General features: G+C 38.2%; 1 protein-coding gene across 1 annotated transcript; it reads right to left on the bottom strand.

The window, feature by feature from the left end:
- Positions 1-4,102: 4,102 nt before the first annotated feature.
- Positions 4,103-10,499, bottom strand: LOC107564806 (tripartite motif-containing protein 35-like). Its single transcript, XM_016249967.1, has 6 exons — positions 9,880-10,499; positions 9,443-9,538; positions 6,451-6,681; positions 6,342-6,364; positions 5,461-5,579; positions 4,103-4,721 (listed from the first exon to the last, which is right to left on the bottom strand). Exons 1-6 carry the CDS (start codon positions 10,264-10,266, stop codon positions 4,186-4,188), a joined length of 1,392 nt encoding a protein of 463 aa, XP_016105453.1. The 5' UTR covers positions 10,267-10,499; the 3' UTR covers positions 4,103-4,185.
- Between the last annotated feature and the right edge of the window lie 7,539 nt (positions 10,500-18,038).

The following is an 18,038-nucleotide window of genomic DNA, read 5'->3' as shown; positions in this document are numbered from 1 at the left end:
TCCGTCGACCCCCCCGGCTGCGCCGCCCTCAAGCCCGCCCGCCCGCCGCCGCCGCTCACTCAAGACCTCCGGCCGTTCCTCACTCTAGCCTCTAGATGCAACGCAACGCGTAAAAAGACAGAAAAAAGTCATTACAATCCATAATTATGTCCACACTGGATGCAACAAAAGCCTTGTAATGGGTTTTAATGTTTTTGTTTCGTCGCTCCGGCTGGACAGGGCATCACAGTATGTGAGGGGCGTAACATTTCCATCACACGCTTGAGGTATTCGGCCAATCACAACGACCTCCGTGAAGTTGGCCCCCCACCCAACGCAAAACGTCGGCAAAATAGTCTCAATCGTTTGTGCTGGTTTGCGCTGTAAAATTTTCGTTTGTGCTGCTTTGGTTTTTTAGATATTAAAATAATATTTATAGGTCATTCTGAGGTCACTCAGCCCCCCAACATACTCCAAATTCACCCCAAATATTCTCGTTTGTTTGTGCTTCGTTTGTGCTGGTTTGGTTTTTTAGATATTAAAATAATATTTATAGGTCATTCTGAGGTCACTCAGCCCCCCAAAATACTCCAAATTCACCCCAAATATTCTCGTTTGTTTGTGCTTCGTTTGTGCTGGTTTGGTTTTTTAGATATTAAAATAATATTTATAGGTCATTCTGAGGTCACTCAGCCCCCCAAAATACTCCAAATTCACCCCAAATATTCTCGTTTGTTTGTGCTTCGTTTGTGCTGGTTTGGTTTTTTAGATATTAAAATAATATTTATAGGTCATTCTGAGGTCACTCAGCCCCCCAAAATACTCCAAATTCACCCCAAATATTCTCGTTTGTTTGTGCTTCGTTTGTGCTGGTTTGTGCAGGTAAAAGTTTCGTTTGTGCTGCTTCGGTTTTTAAAATATTAGACACTGAATTATATGCGATGACGTCACCAGCCCCACATGCTCCAAATTCACCCAAAATAATCTTCTTTGTTTGTGCTGCATTTGTGCTGGTTTGTGCAGGTAAAAGTTTCTTTGTGCTGCTTCGGTTTTTTAGATATTAAAATAATATTTAATGATCATTTTGATGTCATTCAGCCCCCCACATGCTTCAAATTTACCCCAATAGTCTCGTTTGTTTGTGCTTCGTTTGTGCTGGTTTGTACCGGTATTTTTGTTTTTACTGTCTTTTTTAAAAATACAGTTGAAGTAATAAGTAATAAATTCAAACGGCAAACCAAATCACATGAAATAGTCACAGTCACTTAATTGTTGTTCGTTCAGTTAGACCAATTAAACGAAAAAAAACTAGGCCTATTTCATAATGTCTTTACATAAAAAATGATTGAGACTATTTTGCCGACGTTTTGCGTTGGGTGGGGGGCCAACTTCACCGAGGTTTCACAACGCATTGGATATCTGGCCAATCAGAGCACACCTCGCTTTTCAGACCGATGAGCTTTGTAAAAATCGACACGTTTCAGAAAGACGGGGCATAGAGGAGAAACAATAATGTACAGTATGTGGAAAATAATGTGTTTTTAACCTTAAACCGCATAAACACATTTCATTACACCAAATACACAAAATAATGTTCTTTTTAGCAACATCATATGACCCCTTTAAAGGCGCACACAGACACAGTGTTGGCTATGTATTGGCTATAAAAAAAATAATTCACAAAATATAGACGTATTTTGAATGATTGAATGAATGAGTTTTGATTTAATGAATGAATAAGAGTTGCGGTCCCAGAATCAAATCACTGAGGGTGTTTCTAAAATTAGTGAGGCTGCTCTTCTAGAGTTTTTCTCAGTCGCTTCGGTAACTCTACATTTCTCAGATCAACTACTTGTTCAACCTCCACATGACCTAGTCACTTGTTGGCATCATGAACACATTGCAAATGCTTTGGTACATTCATGCTCTTGATTATGTAAACCAGCATTGATTGTGATTATGTAAACACTAGGCATTAGTTCCTTGCATAAGTCAAATGCAAAATGGTTGAACTATCAAGGATATTTTCTATACATTTCTATTAGACTTTTTTGTCCTAAACATGTAATGTGTGCTGTTATACTTACTGTAATGCTTCATATACAGCAGTCCACTTGCACTGTACAGTATATATACTTTATCAAGACATTTACCTTGATTAAGACATTTAGTCATTTAGCAGATGCTTTTATCCAAAGCGACTTACAAATGAGGACAATGGAAGCAACCAAAATCAACAAAAGAGCAATGATATACAAGTGCTTTAACAAGTCTCAGTTAGCTTGACGCAGTACACGTAGCAAAGTTTTTTTTCAATAATATAATAAATAAAAAAGAAAACAGATAGAATAGAAAAAGAATAGAGCAAGCTAGTGTTAGATGTCTTTTTTGCTTTTGTTAATTGTATAATAAATAAAAAGAAAACAGATAGAATACAAAAAGTTTAGAAAGCAAGTGTTTTTTTAAAGAATAGAATTAGAATAGAGAGTGTTAGAGTTAGAGGGTCAAATAAAGATGGAAGAGATGTGTTTTTAGCTGTTTCTTGAAGATGGGTAAGGACTCAGCTGCTGGGATTGAGTTGGGCAGGTCATTCCACCAGGAGGGAACAGTTAATGAAAAAGTCTGTGAAAGTGATTTTGTGCTTCTTTGAGATAGCACAATAATATGCCATTCACTCGCAGAACGCAAGCTTCTAGAGGCACATAACTCTGAAGTAGGGAATTTAGGTAAATGGGTGCAGAGCCAGTGGTGGTTTTGTAGGCAAACATCAATGCCTTGAATTTAATGTGAGCAGCTACTGGTAGCCAGTGCAAACTGATAAACAGAGGTGTGATGTGCATTCTTTTCGGCTCATTAAAGATTAATTTTGCTGCCGCGTTCTGGATTAATTGTCAAGGTTTGATAGAACTGGCTGGAAGATCTGCCAAGAGAGCATTGCAAGAGCTTGAACAAAGAGTTGTGAAGCATGTTCAGAAAGAAAGGACCCGATCGAGACATATTGAGACACATGTATACATATAGTCTCTTACAATCAATATCCCACATATAGTAGCCTAATGTGTAAATGTGTAAATTTTAGAGGTCACTGGGCCTCTACTCAGACAAGCAAACCCTTGTGGCCCTTTCAGCACTTCAGTTCAGAATCACATAATATGCATATGAACCATTTACAGCTAGAAAACCACATCAATGTTTTCATCTCTTGTGCTCAATTAACTTGTTCTTAAGTGACTACTTATTTCACAATGAAATGAAACCGTTCATGTAGCATTCAAGGTCATGGGTTTTCATGGGTTTGTTTCCCAGAGAATGCATGAAAGGATAAATTGTATATGTGACCCTGGAGCACAAAACCAGTCTTAAGTCGCTGGGGTATATTTGTAGCAATAGCCAAAAATACATTGTATGGGTCAAAATGGATCCATTTTTCTTTTTTGTCAAAAATCATTAGGATATTAAGTAAAGATCATGTTCCATGAAGATAGTTTGTCAAATTTCTACCGTAAAAATATATTAGTAGCCTTTATTAGTAATATGCATTGCTAAGGACTTCATTTGGACAACTTTAAAGATGATTTTCTCAGTATTTTGATTTTGTTGCACCCTCAGATTCCAGATTTTCAAATAGTTGTATCTCAGCCAAATATTGTCCTATCCTAACAAACCATTCATCAATGGAAAGCTTATTTATTCAGCAGATGTATAAAAAAATTGACCCTGATGACTGGTTTCTTGGTACAGGGTCGTATACAGCATATACCTTGAAATGCAATGTAAGTAGTCTTGGATAAAAACGGCTACCAAATGCGTAAGTAAAAACCTTTATTTCAGAAAATGTCTATGTAAGCAAGAATTACAAAGTGGAAATACTAACCACAGTACTAACATGATCCATCCACAGTTCATTTATTTGTAAAATAATTACTTTATACCCCATAATATGCACATATTCATGCAGAATGGCAACAGAATTGTAGTGTTTTGTTCTTTTTTTAGAGTGAATTAGATGACAGCTCACTAGAAAAGCGAGCTCAACATCAATGTAAATCAAGAGAAACTAGTTTTTGAATTTTGAATTTTTACAGATACTTTTTGTTTTGAAGAGGTAAAAAAAATTGCGTAATGTATATCTAACCTATCTAAAATACAAAGGCAATACAACTCACTCCTTAAAGTTAACTTGAAAACCTTCATCTACAAGCAGCTTCAAATAGAGCTGATTTTCACTCTAACTGGTACGATCCTCAGCGGGGACGTTTCACAAATACTCTGAAAGAATGGAAAGAGTGTCTCTCTAAAGGTGGTCTTGAATGTACGCAGTGGTGTGTTAGTTACAGGGTCAGAGAACGACATGTTTCCACTGTCCCAGTCCAGATGAACTCTCATGCACCGGAGCTTGTCTTTAACGGGAAAGCGAGCGGCGGGTTGTTCAGGAGACTGCGACAAGTACTCTTTCCCCGTGTACTGCACGTACCAGACACCTTCTCTGAAGAAAGCATCTCCTTTCCTTTGGTACGAGGCTGCGATTATTCCCACAGTCCAAGCTGAATTGTTCCCCACCTCCACGTCCCAGCAGTGTGTTCCTGATTTAAAGCCCTCCGAACCCACAACACAGCGAAAGAAGTCGAATCTCTCTGGATTATCAGGAAGCGGTAGCCTGGTCTTGTTGTATGTCAGACTGGTCAGATCATCAGACAGGACGAGTTGTGGACTTGCAGTGTTTGGGTCCAGGACCACTGGAGCTGATGAGAGCAAACAATCAGCAGCTGCTCTTATTCAGATATTAACAGAAGACTCTTTCAAGAGTAGAGCCATAAAAAAATACTTAATAATAATGCTAATTAAATGAACTATACTGTTGAGATGTTATCAGAACTAATATGATCCTCACTTACTACAACACCCTCAAATAATCTGCTTTTGTTTCTATGTTTTGTGGGAATCTCCACTATTCACAGCACAAATTTTGGTTCCACTTTATATTAAGTGGTTTTAAATACTATGTTACATGAAAAAATAAGTACAATGTACTTATTGTGTTCAAATTATTGTGTTCAAATTGTTTTGCAAAACACGGTAACACTTTATTTTGAGGTGTCCTTGTTACATGTAAGAACTATTATAATTACAACTAGTTATGCATAATTACTTGCAAGTAACTCTAAGCCTAAACCTAATCCTAACCCTAACCATATAGTAAGTACATGTAGTTAATTAATATTACGCAGTACTTAAATGTATATTTACACTGTAACAAGGACACCTTAAAATAAAGTGTAACCCAAAACACTTCTGCTGCTGTTGAGGTGGGATACGGGTGAGGTTAGGGACAGGTTTATTTATAGAAATTAGTTACAGATGTAATCACATGCAGGTCATTTTAAAAATATAAGTACATTGTAAAAATGTATGTATACACAATAGGTGCATTGTATCAAATGATTAATTTAAATGCAAGTACATAGTAGTTTAGTGACTCACTGTTTTGGACAGTGTCTTGCATCTTCTTCCAGACTCTGAATGCCAGATTGCCCAAGTAATTCGGTACATCAATCAAAGCTCCACAGCACCTCTCTGGATCGGGCTGAGTGCCACGGGCTCTGGAATAACATGCGGGTTGTCAGTACAGCAGTGAGTTTGGGCTCAACCAAAAACCCCTCTGGAGAACTTCTAGCTTCCTTTTAAAAAGGACAATTCTCTGAATGGAAGCCATAAGTTCCTGCAAAAGCTCTCCAGACTGTGAATGGTTCCTCAACCCTGTTGAAAAAACCAACATATGCTGGTTAGGTATGCTTTGAAACATGGCAGCTGGTTTGAACTGGTTTACGCTAGTCATGTGCTGGTCCTGAGCAACTAGCTCCTGCTCAGGACCAGCTCAGGACCAGCTTAAACTAGCCCAGGACCAGCTGAGGACCAGCTCAAAGCAGCTCAGGACCAGCTTAAACCAGCTCAGGATCAGATAAACCCAGCTTAAAACAGTTTAGGACCAGCTCAGGACCAGTTAAGGACCATCTTAAAACAGCTCAGGACCAGCTTAAAACCAGCTCAGGACCGGCTTAAACCAGCTTATAACTAGCTCAGGACTTGCTTATAACCAGCTCAGGACCATCTTAAACCAGCTCAAACCAGCTGCCATGCTTCAAAACAACTATAACCAACATATGCTGTTTTTTTTTCAACAGGGAAGTAACTCCATAATAAGTTTTGAGGCACTTGAAATATAGTTCTTTGAGTACACAATAGGATATTTGAGACACCCTGAGAAGGTCCCTAGAGGTTCTCCAAAGGGTTCTTCAGAACTAACAGGATGCTTTTTGTTTGCCGTAAAATGTGGAGAGGAGAGACAGGGGCAGCTTGCTTACCTTTCCTTTGTGACATTAAAGTTCTGGAAAAAAAACAGTGTGGAAAGCACATTATTATCTCAATAAGTGTATGAATGAATGAGTCTCTCATACAGAGGGTGATTATAACCTTCAGAAACGAGACGTCATTGGCTTTCATTCTTTCCTCGATGTCTTTGATGGTGTGTGAAAGAGCTGAGATGTGTCTGTTCATCTCCTCCAGCTTCTCCTTCATCATCTGATTCTTCTTCTCCACTTCCTTTCTCAGTGCAGAGATCGTAGCTTGTTCTTCATCACTGAGAAACTGATGAAGCTTCTCAAACTCGTGTTGAACCTGACGCTCTGTGTGCTCAGCTTGAGTCTGAAATCACATCACATTCGGTTCAATCAGCTCTGCATTAACACACAACAGATGACAGCATTTCCATGATATGCAAGTCAGCATTTATATATATGGCTTTCCTAATCAAGTTCAATCAGTATAATCAAACACAGCTGGACTCAACTTAAGGTGTAGAACCATCTCAAGGCTGATCAGAAGAAATGGACAGCCCCTGAGTTAAATATATGAGTGTCACAGCAAAGGGTCTGAATACTTAGGACCATGTGATATTTCAGTTTTTCTTTTTTAATAAATCTGCAAAAATGTCAACAATTCTGTGTTTTTCTGTCAATATGGGGTGCTGTGTGTACATTAATGAGGAAAAAAAATTAACTTAAATGATTTTAGCAAATGGCTGCAATATAACAAAGAGTGAAAAATTTAAGGGAGTCTGAATACTTTCCGTACCCACTGTATATATACGTATTTTTCACTAGGGAGTGAAGTGTGCGAAAAGAAGTGTGCTTCACTGTATTGAATGTGCACTTAAAGGAACACGCCACTATTTTTGAAAATAGGGTCATTTTCCAACTCTCCTAGAGTTAAACAGTTGAGTTTTACAGTTTTCGAATCCATTCAGCCGATCTCCGGGTCTGGCGGTAGCACTTTTAGCTGTAGCTTAGCATAGATCATTAAATCTGATTAGATCGTTAGCATCTTGCTAAAAAATGACCAAAGAGTTTCTATATTTTTCCTATTTAAAACTTGACTCTTCTGTAGTTACATCATGTACTAAGACCGACGGAAAATGAAAAGGTGCGATTTTCTAGGCCGATATGGCTAGGAACTATACTCTCATTCCGGCTTAATAATCAAGGAACTTTGCTGCTGTACCATGGGTGCAGCAGGCGCAATGATTTCGGCCTAGAAAATCGCAACTTTCATTTTCCATCGGTCTTAGTACATGATGTAACTACAGAAGAGTCCAGTTTTAAATAGGAAAAATATATAAACTCTTTGGTCATTTTTGAGCGAGATGCTAACGGTCTAATCAGATTCAATGATCTATAAGCTACAGCTAAAAGTGCTACCGCCAGACCCGGAGATGGATTTGAAAACGGTAAAACTCAACTGTTTAACTCTAGGGGAGTTGGAAAATTAGCCTATTTTCAAAAATAGTGGAGTGTTCCTTTAAGATAGATAAAAAAAAACACAATGCACATTTTATATTAATGAAATTAAAGGCCTCTTAAGTTTACTTAAAGAAAGATATTTTTGTCACGATTCACTACAGTGTGGGAGCGCGGAACGAGGAGACCAGGAGTACATCAACACAGGAGATTTTAATGTCTTTAAGGTTACCAGGAAAAACACACGTAGCAGGAGAGGTTGACACATTTATTACCTGACGCTGGAGACAAGGAAACACGGGGCTTAAGTACAGGGGAACAAATGGGACACACCTGGGAACAAACGAACTGAACGGGGAACACCTGGAGCAAATGATCATAATGACAGGAACGGGAAGGACCAAATAAGGGCAAAAGGAAACATAGGAAGCAAAACACACACAAAACACGGAACCGAGTCTGACATTACTCCCCATCAGGGGGGGCGGGGGGTGCCCTGGAGACTGGTGGCGGCACAGGGAGCTCGGGGAGCCACAGCGGAGCAGGGAACTCAGGAGGCCATGGCTGGACGGCCTCCGTGGCCTTGGCCTCGCTACTCGGCCCGGCCACTACAGACGGACCCATACTACCCCCCCAAAAAAAATCCTTGGGAAGAATATCATCTTTAGAGGCCCTCCGTAGGCCTAACTCGGGAACAGTGGCCCTTCCTGGGCTTGACTTGGGAACAGGAGCCCTCCGAGGGCTAAACTCAGGAACAGGAGCCTTCCGTGGGCTAAACTTGGGAACAGGAGCCCACCGTGGGCTAAATTCGGGGGCTGGAGCCCGACACTAGAGTGAGCTCTGGGGCTGGAGCCGACTGACTGAGGAACCGCCGGCGGGCTTGACAGCAGAGATTCCAGCGGGCTTGAGCGAGTGGCAGCCCTCGAACTTGACTTTGGAGCGGCCGGAGGGCTGGAGGGGCTCGGGCCCCGACACTCCCCAGATACCGGAAGATCCCTTCCTTCCAGCATAGTACCTTGGTGTCTGGGAGGTCCATGGGGCGATGGTAGTTGGTCCCGAGCCAGAACAGATAATTGATGGTGGAGTCATCCAATGGCATCGCCGCGGCGAGCCCGCAAAATTCCCAGGCGTACTCGAAGAAGGGGAGATCTCGGCAGGCTAAGGCGGAGAACCGAGCGGCTATTTCCATCGCCGTGGGGAGAAATAAACAGGAAACAAAAAACTTTTCAAGAAACGGAAAACAAACAAGGGGAGAGGAGGCGCCGCTTACATTGGTCAGGTATTCTATCACGATTCACTACGGTGCGGGAGCGCGGAGCGAGGAACGAGGAGACTAGGACTACATCTACACAGAAGATTTTAATGTCTTTAAGGGAACCAGGAAATACACACGTAGCAGGAGAGGTTGACACATTAACAGACATTCAATACCTGACGCTGGAGACAAGGAAACACAACGCTTAAGTACAGGGGAACTAATGGAACACACCTGGGAACAAATTATCATAATGACAGGAACGGGAAGGACCAAATAAGGGCAAAAGGAAACATAGGAAACAAAACACGGAACAGAGTCTGACAACTTTTAGGACTATGTTTCTTAAAACACTTAAGTACACTTTTGTATTAATGCCAATCTTAAAAAAAGCAAAAAAGTTCAGAATCTTTACCTTTATGTGTTGAACAGTTTTATTGTACTCTCCTCTAATCTCTTCCCTGTATTTAAGTTTTTCTTGTAAGGACTTCAGTGCTGTTTTAAGCTCCTCCTAGAATTTAAAAGATGGTTGAATTCTTCACAAATATGTGAAAATTAGTGAACTGTGAGGATATTTGAACATGTGATATACTCTTAAAAATAAAGACGAAAGAAGGTTCTCCAGATTATAAAAAGGTAAGAAAGAGATGGTTCTTTAAAGAACCTTTGACTGAATGGTTCTTTGTGGAACCAAAAATGGTTCTTCTATGGCATCGCTGCGAAGAACCTTTTAAGCACCTTTATTTTGAGTGTAGAGGCAATAGTGTTACTCAGTGAGAGCAATGGTGAAACCATTAGTGAATATTATTTATTGCTCCCTTCATATTTGAAAAGAAGAAAATGTAGTCCTACCTTGTAAGATGGAACAACTTCATTGATAGGCTGAAATGTGTGATTAGCGTGTTTCCGTGAATCTCTGCACACTACGCACACAGGCTCTTTATCCTTCAGACAGAAGAGCTTGAGTTTCTCTCTGTGAGAACTGCAGACGTCCTCAGGCGAGTTCTCTCTTCTGTCCCTCAGGAACGACTCGCACAAGTTTTTCAAAGCGAGGTTATACGGTGGTTCCTGTTTTGAGGATCTTCTCCTGCAAACGGGACACTCCTGAGTGTTTTTGGTTTTCCAGAGCTGTTGAAGACACACTTTACAGACACTGTGACTACAGGACAGAAGCACAGGAGCCTTGAAGATTTCATAGCACACGGGACAGGACAGTTCCTCCACAGAGAGTGAATCCATTTCAGCTGTTTTTAACGAGTTCAGACGCCCAACTGTACTTTCCCTTTCTGAATGCTGGCTTCAAAAATATAAAAGAGAGAGATCAAAGCTCTGCAGAGGAAGCTCTGTTCTGAGTCCTTGGAGAAATAAATTTTCTTATGAATGCTTTTTAAAAGTTTTTCCTCTTCATTTCCGCATGCTCTTGTCCAGGATTTGAGAAAACACTCGTTAGTGTGACATTATAAGACGGTCACTTCCTGGTACGTGTTCTCTGATGTACAGCTCAGGTGTGATTTATTACCATTTATGTCTCATGTTACTGCTATATTTAATCTTCTTGTTAAGGAAACCTGATGCAATGAATAAACAACTGAGACAGAAACACATACGCAATTCACACATTAAAGTAAATGATAAATAATATGAGCTATTTTTTACCAAGTTAGGATTTCCACATAATTTGAGACTGTTGTCAAAATCTGTCCTCCACATTTATTTTTTAATTACATTTTTGCACAGACACAAACCTTTGTTAAAGTCTTGATTACCAAAAAGCTTTTTTAACATTTTCAACATAACTGTCCAATCATTATTGGAAAGTTATAGTTTACTGAATGTATGTTGTTATTAACTTCGGGAACTTGAAATAAATTGTGACCCTGGAGCACAAAACTCTTCAAAAAGTCTTAAGTTGCTGGGGTATATTTGTAGCAATAACCAACAATACATTGTATGGGTCAAAATTATCAATTTTTCTTTTATGCCAAAAATCATTAGGATATTAAGTAAAGATCATGTTCCATGAAGATATTTTGTAAATTTCCTACCATAAATATATCAAAACTTAATTTTTGATTAATAATATGCATTGCTAAGAACTTCATTTGGAAAACTTTAAAGATGATTTTCTCACTATTTTGATTTTGTTGCACCCTCAGATTCCAGATTTTCAAATAGTTGTATCTCAGCCAAATATTGTTCTATCCTAACAAACTATACATCAATGGAAAGCTTATTTATTCAGGTTTCAGATGATGTATAAATCTCAATTTAAAAAAATTTACCCTTATGACTGGTTTTGTGGTCCAGGGTAACAATTGTGTACTATAGGCTAATAAATTGTATTTTAGCAAACTTTAAAAAGTGTTTAAAAAAATTAGAATTTAAATCAATCAATCAATCAATGAAGGAATGAACAATTAATGAAACAACAAAAAATTATCAAAAATTGAAACTATGTTTAGCTAACAAGATTGTTATTAAATAAATTGTATAAACTTATCTCAGCCTACTAGATGATTTTTTAAAGTATTTTTAGAGACAGTTAAAAGGTTTAAAATTGGCCAGGTATTCAATTATAGGTCCAAGATGAGCTGTGTCTGTTGTGTAATGTATTATGAGCATTTCTTTTTCATATGCATTGTAAACTGCAGTGTGAATTTGTAAGAAACCAATTTGTGATTATGGCTTAAAGCTGATAACTGGATCAGACAGATGGTTTGATCTCTTTTGGCCCCCTTCACTCCAGCTTTCAAGTCTACCTTTTTAACAACTTTTTTTTTTTAAACTGTGAGGAGAACTGACCTGTGCTGAAAAGAGTGATACTTTAAAACCTGCCTTGTTTAAACACCACACCAGAGAGCGATAGAGGGACACTTCACCCAAAAATGTAAATTTACTCATCCTCAAATTATTCCAAACCTGTATGAGTTTCTTTCTTCTGTTGAACATAAAAGAAGACATTTTGAAGAATGTTGGTAACCAAACAGTTGCATGTAGCCATCTATGAAAATCAATGTGACTCATATGGTTTGAAAGCCTCATTAGTGCAGCCCAAAGCAGACTATAGAAATCAATGTGCCTCAGGACTTTTTTAAGTGTAATGCCTGAATGCTGTAAAAATTTAAAACTGCTTTGTTCTGGTTGTAAGTTCAGGCAAAGACACTGATGAAACTCATTAAGTAGAAAATGACCTGGAACATAAAATAGTTGATTACATTAATACAATACGTCTGCAAACAAATATTGAGTGTGCATGTGTGTGTGTGTGTGTGTGTGTGTGTGTGTGTATGTGTGTGTATTAGCACCTTTGAGTTCCTGTTGTCGTCATTCAGTAGAAGAATGGGTTAAAAAAGTCATTTTCAATAATTTCCCCCCTATAGATTACTATCACAGAGTTCGACTCCTGATTGTGGCGATGTTCTCTCTTTATTCTCTAGATGTATTCCTGCACATGCAGGCAGAGTTACATATATTAGTCAAACTGTCATATTTCAGAAACGGACTTTTGCAAGACACAACAGGCCGGTCTTTCATGGCTGCATACCACAGAAACCACATTCTAACTATTATTTCCTTCATCGTTCCCCCTACAGGTTAGGTGACAATATCCTGTACTCCTTCCAGAAAGATCTCAGCTTCTGCAGGATACACAGAAATATCTGTGTTTTCCCTAAAGCAACTGCATAAAGTGTCTCCCGTTTCATGAAGTCAACTACAGAGCAAAGATCCTCTTGATGAGGCTTGAATTATATGCCTGTGGAACTGGAGTGTTTTTATCCTTCTCTCTTGAGACGTAGGACAACGTAACTGTAATTCGATTGTAAAATGTATTTAGTAAAATTACGAAAAAATAAGATGATCACTAGAATGTTCTTAACACAAATTTACCATGTCTGTATGTTTGATTTTGTCTTTCAACCATGACTTTCACTCTCTACTCCATACTTCATATTATAATATTTATAAACCTTGAAAAAAATTGAAATAGAAACATAATATTTGTTGAAAATACATTTTCATATTTAACTGCTTTGAGTTTAATATTGTCATGAATCCGGTCCATGAACTTCCGTTTGCTTACCATCAGAGGTCACCCTTTCCATTACATTGACTCTCGCACTACACATACTGTTGCTTATCTACATATCCCATCATTCATTGCACTGATTGCACTCAGCACTGATTGCACACAGCTGTTTTCACTGATTGCACACAGCTGTTTCACATCACTCACTCACCATATAACACTCACTCAAACTACCATTCACTGCCGAGTATTGCTTAGGCTGTTAGTTTTCCTAGTTCCTGTTTCTGTCTTGTCGGTTTCCTCGGTTCTGATCTTTGCCTGTCTCCCTGGATTTATCCCTCTAGTCTCGCCCCTGTGATTCTGTCTGCCGATCGTCGACCTACTCTAGCCCTAGGACTATTCTTGTGTTAAAATTACAAATGACTTGCTTCTTGCGGAGTTTTGGTTCCTTGCCGCTGTCGCCTCTGGCTTGCTTAGTTGGGGACACTTCATTTCCAGCGTTATCGTTGACATAATTGCAAAGATATTATTTAAACTGAGCTGGATGTTGACATCACTGAATTCAATGATGAACTGTCTTTAACTGAAAAATGAGTGTTTACTATTGTCACTTTGCATTATTGACACTATTTTCCTAATTAATGCTGTTCAGTTGCTTTGTCACAATCTGTATTGTTAAAAGCGCTATATAAATAAAGGTGACTTGACTTGACTTGTTTTGCCTGCCATATACCTGTTTGCCACTGTTTTGACCCTGCCTGTTATGACCACGTCTCTGTCTTCTGTTCAGAATAAAGCTTGCACATGGATCCACACGTCTCACGACTTGTCAGCCCCGTAACAAATAGTCACACAGATGCTGGAGTTTTATTGTATGCTTATAATGTGGCCCAACCATGATACAGCAATACTATCACAGAAATTGCTTGGATTGGATTTTTGGAATACTTTCCGTAATTTTACATCATATACTGTATAGTATTTAGCAACACTAGAAAAATCTAGTCATTTTCGATTTTAAATAATTTTTTTTATGTTTTTAAACATTATTTTATTACTGTCAGATTGTGTTGACACATAACAGGTGATAGGCGTGCTATGTTAACACGAGCGGAAAAATTCAGAAAAAAGCAGGCGGTTGCCATCAGTGTTGGGGAAAGTTATTTAATGCATTACAATACTGCGTTTTGGAACTAATTAAACTAATTGTGTTACTTAGTTACTATTTATGGAAAGTAATGCATTGCATTACTTTTGTGTTACTTTTTGTCACCTGAGCTGGGCTTCCTTATTTATTTTTTAATAACAAAAAACACAAAAGGTATATTTTTAGCAACTGTAAAGGCCCTTTCAAACCAAAAGTGAAATTAATAAGCCTCAGGCTGAAAGAAGTGCCTCTGCCACCGCACCTCACTCCTGATTTCTCGAAAATGAAAAAAACAAAGTAACTGCCATTGCTTATTTGAAAAAGCAGCTCTAGATATTTTGCTGTACATTTAAAAGTAATGCGTTACTTTACTAGTTATACTTGAAACAAGTTATTTGATTACATAACTTGCGTTACTTGTATTGCCTTAACCCAAAGCGGGTGGTTACATCCAAATATAGATAAATATGTTGAACAGATTGTACATAAACTTTTAAGATTTCAGCTTTGCAGCCTGTTTTGTCCTGGGACTGAAAAACCAATATTGAGAAATAACAGCTTCCACAAAGCTAAGGAACCAGCAGGTGGAGCTGTGCTTCAGTAAAGCTGTAAAAATCAGCATGGTTTAGATTATTTACAAGATTAGTTTTCATGTCTGGGTCATTTATAGCACATGTAGACACATCCTTAACTTATTCCAGTGACATTTGACAAGATTTTTGTCTTCATTTCAATATATATTGTATAATTATTTAAAACCCAACAGGGTCATTCTGTGTCAGCTTAACTGAGCTCAAATATTTGATTTTGCTAATATTTTTTTCTGAGGAAAGATAAACATGTATAGTGATGAAAGCCAAAACATTAAATGTCCCACTAAATTGTTTTTGATAACAAGGTACATTTCTAGCATTACTTATTATTTAGATATTCTGCTTTAAATACAGTAAGTGTCAGCTGCGCACAAACAACATTTGATTTTCAAGCACTGAAAATAGGTAATATTCAACAATCTGAATATGGAGCCTCTTGAGATCCCCATATCTCGATGTAGGGCCTTGAAAATGAAGATTCCAAAAGAAAAGTTTGTTAAGAACTACAATATAAAATCATATTGCAATACCTTTAATACTTATAGGCAAGCAAACGATGGAAAAATCATATTTATGGCACTCATACAGGTATGTTCAATGCAGTTGTTTTGACAGAAGGAAATGAGATACATCTCTAGTTCAACATTATTTACTTTTCAGATATTCCTCTTTAAAAGAAAAGAAGCATTATATTTGTGCAAAGTGAACCACATTTGGTTTTTGACCATTGAAAATGTGTACAATATAACGATTTATTCCTGGAGCCATATTGAAATTCCAATATGTTAGGAACTGAACCATAGAGGGCCTTAAAAATGAAGACGCCAAAAGGAAAGTTCGTTAAGACCCAATATCTAAAAGGGCATTAAGACATCATTAATAATTTTTGAGTTACAGGCCTGCAAACTTTGGATAAAAAGCTTGAAAAGTGCTCTTTCGCCATTTTTGAACAGTCACCATTGGCACATAATGCAACCCAAATTGCTAAAGTCATTTTTTTTAAGTCAATCAAGATTTCACTAACAGACCTACCAATCTCTGTGTAAAAATAACTGTTTAATGCTGCCATCTTTCTGAAGTCATTTTTAACCCCCTGTAATTTGGCTCTGGTGAAAATGTCCATTTTGACCCCCCTCTACAAAACAGTGGATTACTCAATAAATATTCATCCATGACATTTTATATTTTGTCATGTTTATCTTTCTTCAGAAAAAAAATATTAGCAAAATCAAAAATTTGAGCCGGGGAAGTTTCTGAAATTTGGTTGATTTGACACTGAATGACCTAACATCTTTTTGCCAGATGTTTTTGCATGACATTTTTTGTTTCTTGAAAAGAAATCACAGATATTTTGTTATCTAATTCAGTGACATTCAGATATTTGTAAGTGTGATTTTTTTGAGGCCACTGTAAGTGTTCAGAGGACATGGCATGGGAGGGAGGTTTGGCCGCTCAAACTGAGGTCAGATGTCAGTGCTGCTTCTTCAAAGGCCCACTTTTGGTTGAGGTGCAGGTAAAATCTTATGAAAGGGGAGGGAGAAGGCGTGAGATAAAAGGAGAGGAAAATGACGGATGAATGTGATGAATGTGATCATTGTTTCCCTGCGCTTTGCTGTTTCACATCATAACGCTCAAGGAATGTAGCTGTTAGCTCATTCGCTCACACTGTGTTCTGATCTTAGAGCAGATCTCCATTCACTCAGATCAGCATCTGCCCTGTGCACTGCACTCACAACAGGTTTCTGCCGTTTCTGTTCAGGATCTGGACTGCAGAAGCTGATCTGAGTTCATCTTCACTGCTTCTTTTAGGCATGAGATTGCGCTCAAGCGCTGATAAGAAACCCGCGAGTCCCACATGCGTGTCTTTCACAGTCACCGGCCATGTGTCAACAATATAAGAGTCGTTTGACACTCACCTTTCTTATCTTCCACAGCAGAGACTTCTGAGATGTTGGTCTCAGTGTAGAAGGAAACTCAGCGACTGCTGCTTCTCAACTATTTGCAGTGTATGTATGATACCTGAAGATATTTTCCTCCAAACAGATTAATTTACAGGCAACCAGGTTGAGATTTATTGAAAATACTTTCTCCAATCCCAGTTTATGTGTAGAGAGTCTTCAAAACTTCAACAAGTGTTCAAAACATTGTTCTGTTTGCCACTTAGCATTACCACATATAATGAAAAATGTTATTTATTTATCTATTGCATTTCATTCATTTTATTTCATTTTAAAAACACAATGTTTAAAAAAAGTTTGGGGTCAGTGTGAGTTTGTGTGTGTGTGTGTGTGTGTGTGTTTGCTAACTAAATGCTGATAATAACAAGAAAAGAGCAGTAAATCAGCACATTAGAATGATTTATGAAGGATCATGTGACACTGAAGACTGGAGAAATGATGCTGAAAATTTAGCTTTACATCACAGGAATAAACTGAATAAAAAGTTTTTAAAAAGTTAAAATATAAAACACTTATTTACAATTTTTTAATTGTCATAATATTTCACACACTGTAAAACCTAACAGGTCAAGTCAAGTCACCTTTATTTATATAGCGCTTTTAACAATACAGATTGTGTCAAAGCAACTGAACAGCATTAATTAGGAAAATATTGTGTCAATAATGCAAAGTGACAATAGTAAACACTCAATGTTCAGTTAAAGACAGTTCATCACTGAATTCAGTGCTGTCATCATCCAGCTCAGCTCAGTTTAAACAGTATCTGTGCAATCAAGTCAACGATATCGCTGGAAATGACTGCAGTGACCATCTGATCTGGATACAGACTGGATCCGGTGGCTACGGTGACCTCAGAATAAGAAAGAAACAGACCAATATTAGTATAGATGCCATTCTTCTAACGATGTAGCAAATACATTGGGTGTTATGGGAAGTGTTTCCAGTTCCGGTTGTCCTAATTAATGCTAATCACTAAGGACCATGGCGGCTATGGTAGTGACGGAGAGACATCTGTGGGTGAACCTGGCAGATATCAGGAAGAAAGAGAGGGGCTTTCTTCTCGATGCGCCGGTTTCACCTTCCATATTTTTGGTACCTCCGTTGAGACGGTGGTCGAGAAGTTAAGTTAAGTTAATTTAACTCAATGTATATGAGTTTATAGTACTCATATTTATGGGTTTTAAAACTTGAATGGTTTAAGGCAACCAGTTTCTTCAAACAGTTTGAGTTACCGTAACTTGTTGGGTTTTACAGTGCAGTATTACATTTGATTATATACAGTATAT

The sequence above is a fragment of the Sinocyclocheilus grahami genome, unplaced genomic scaffold (assembly GCF_001515645.1).
Source record: "Sinocyclocheilus grahami isolate Dianchi unplaced genomic scaffold, SAMN03320097.WGS_v1.1 scaffold964.1, whole genome shotgun sequence".
Lineage (NCBI taxonomy): Eukaryota > Metazoa > Chordata > Actinopteri > Cypriniformes > Cyprinidae > Sinocyclocheilus > Sinocyclocheilus grahami.
Note: the sequence above shows the minus strand (reverse complement) of the source record. Positions and strands in the feature narration are given on the sequence as shown.

What these genes read in the sequence shown, in the direction of transcription:
- LOC107564806 (XM_016249967.1), bottom strand. Translation starts at nt 10,266, where the DNA reads ATGGATTCACTCTCTGTGGAGGAACTGTCCTGTCCCGTGTGCTATGAA. An exon ending in AAGTTGTTCCATCTTACAAG is followed by an intron (nt 9,539 to 9,879) that starts GTAGGACTACAT and finishes TTTAAATTCTAG; the next exon opens with GAGGAGCTTAAAACAGCACT. An exon ending in GCAAGACACTGTCCAAAACA is followed by an intron (nt 4,722 to 5,460) that starts GTGAGTCACTAA and finishes TGCTCTCATCAG; the next exon opens with CTCCAGTGGTCCTGGACCCA.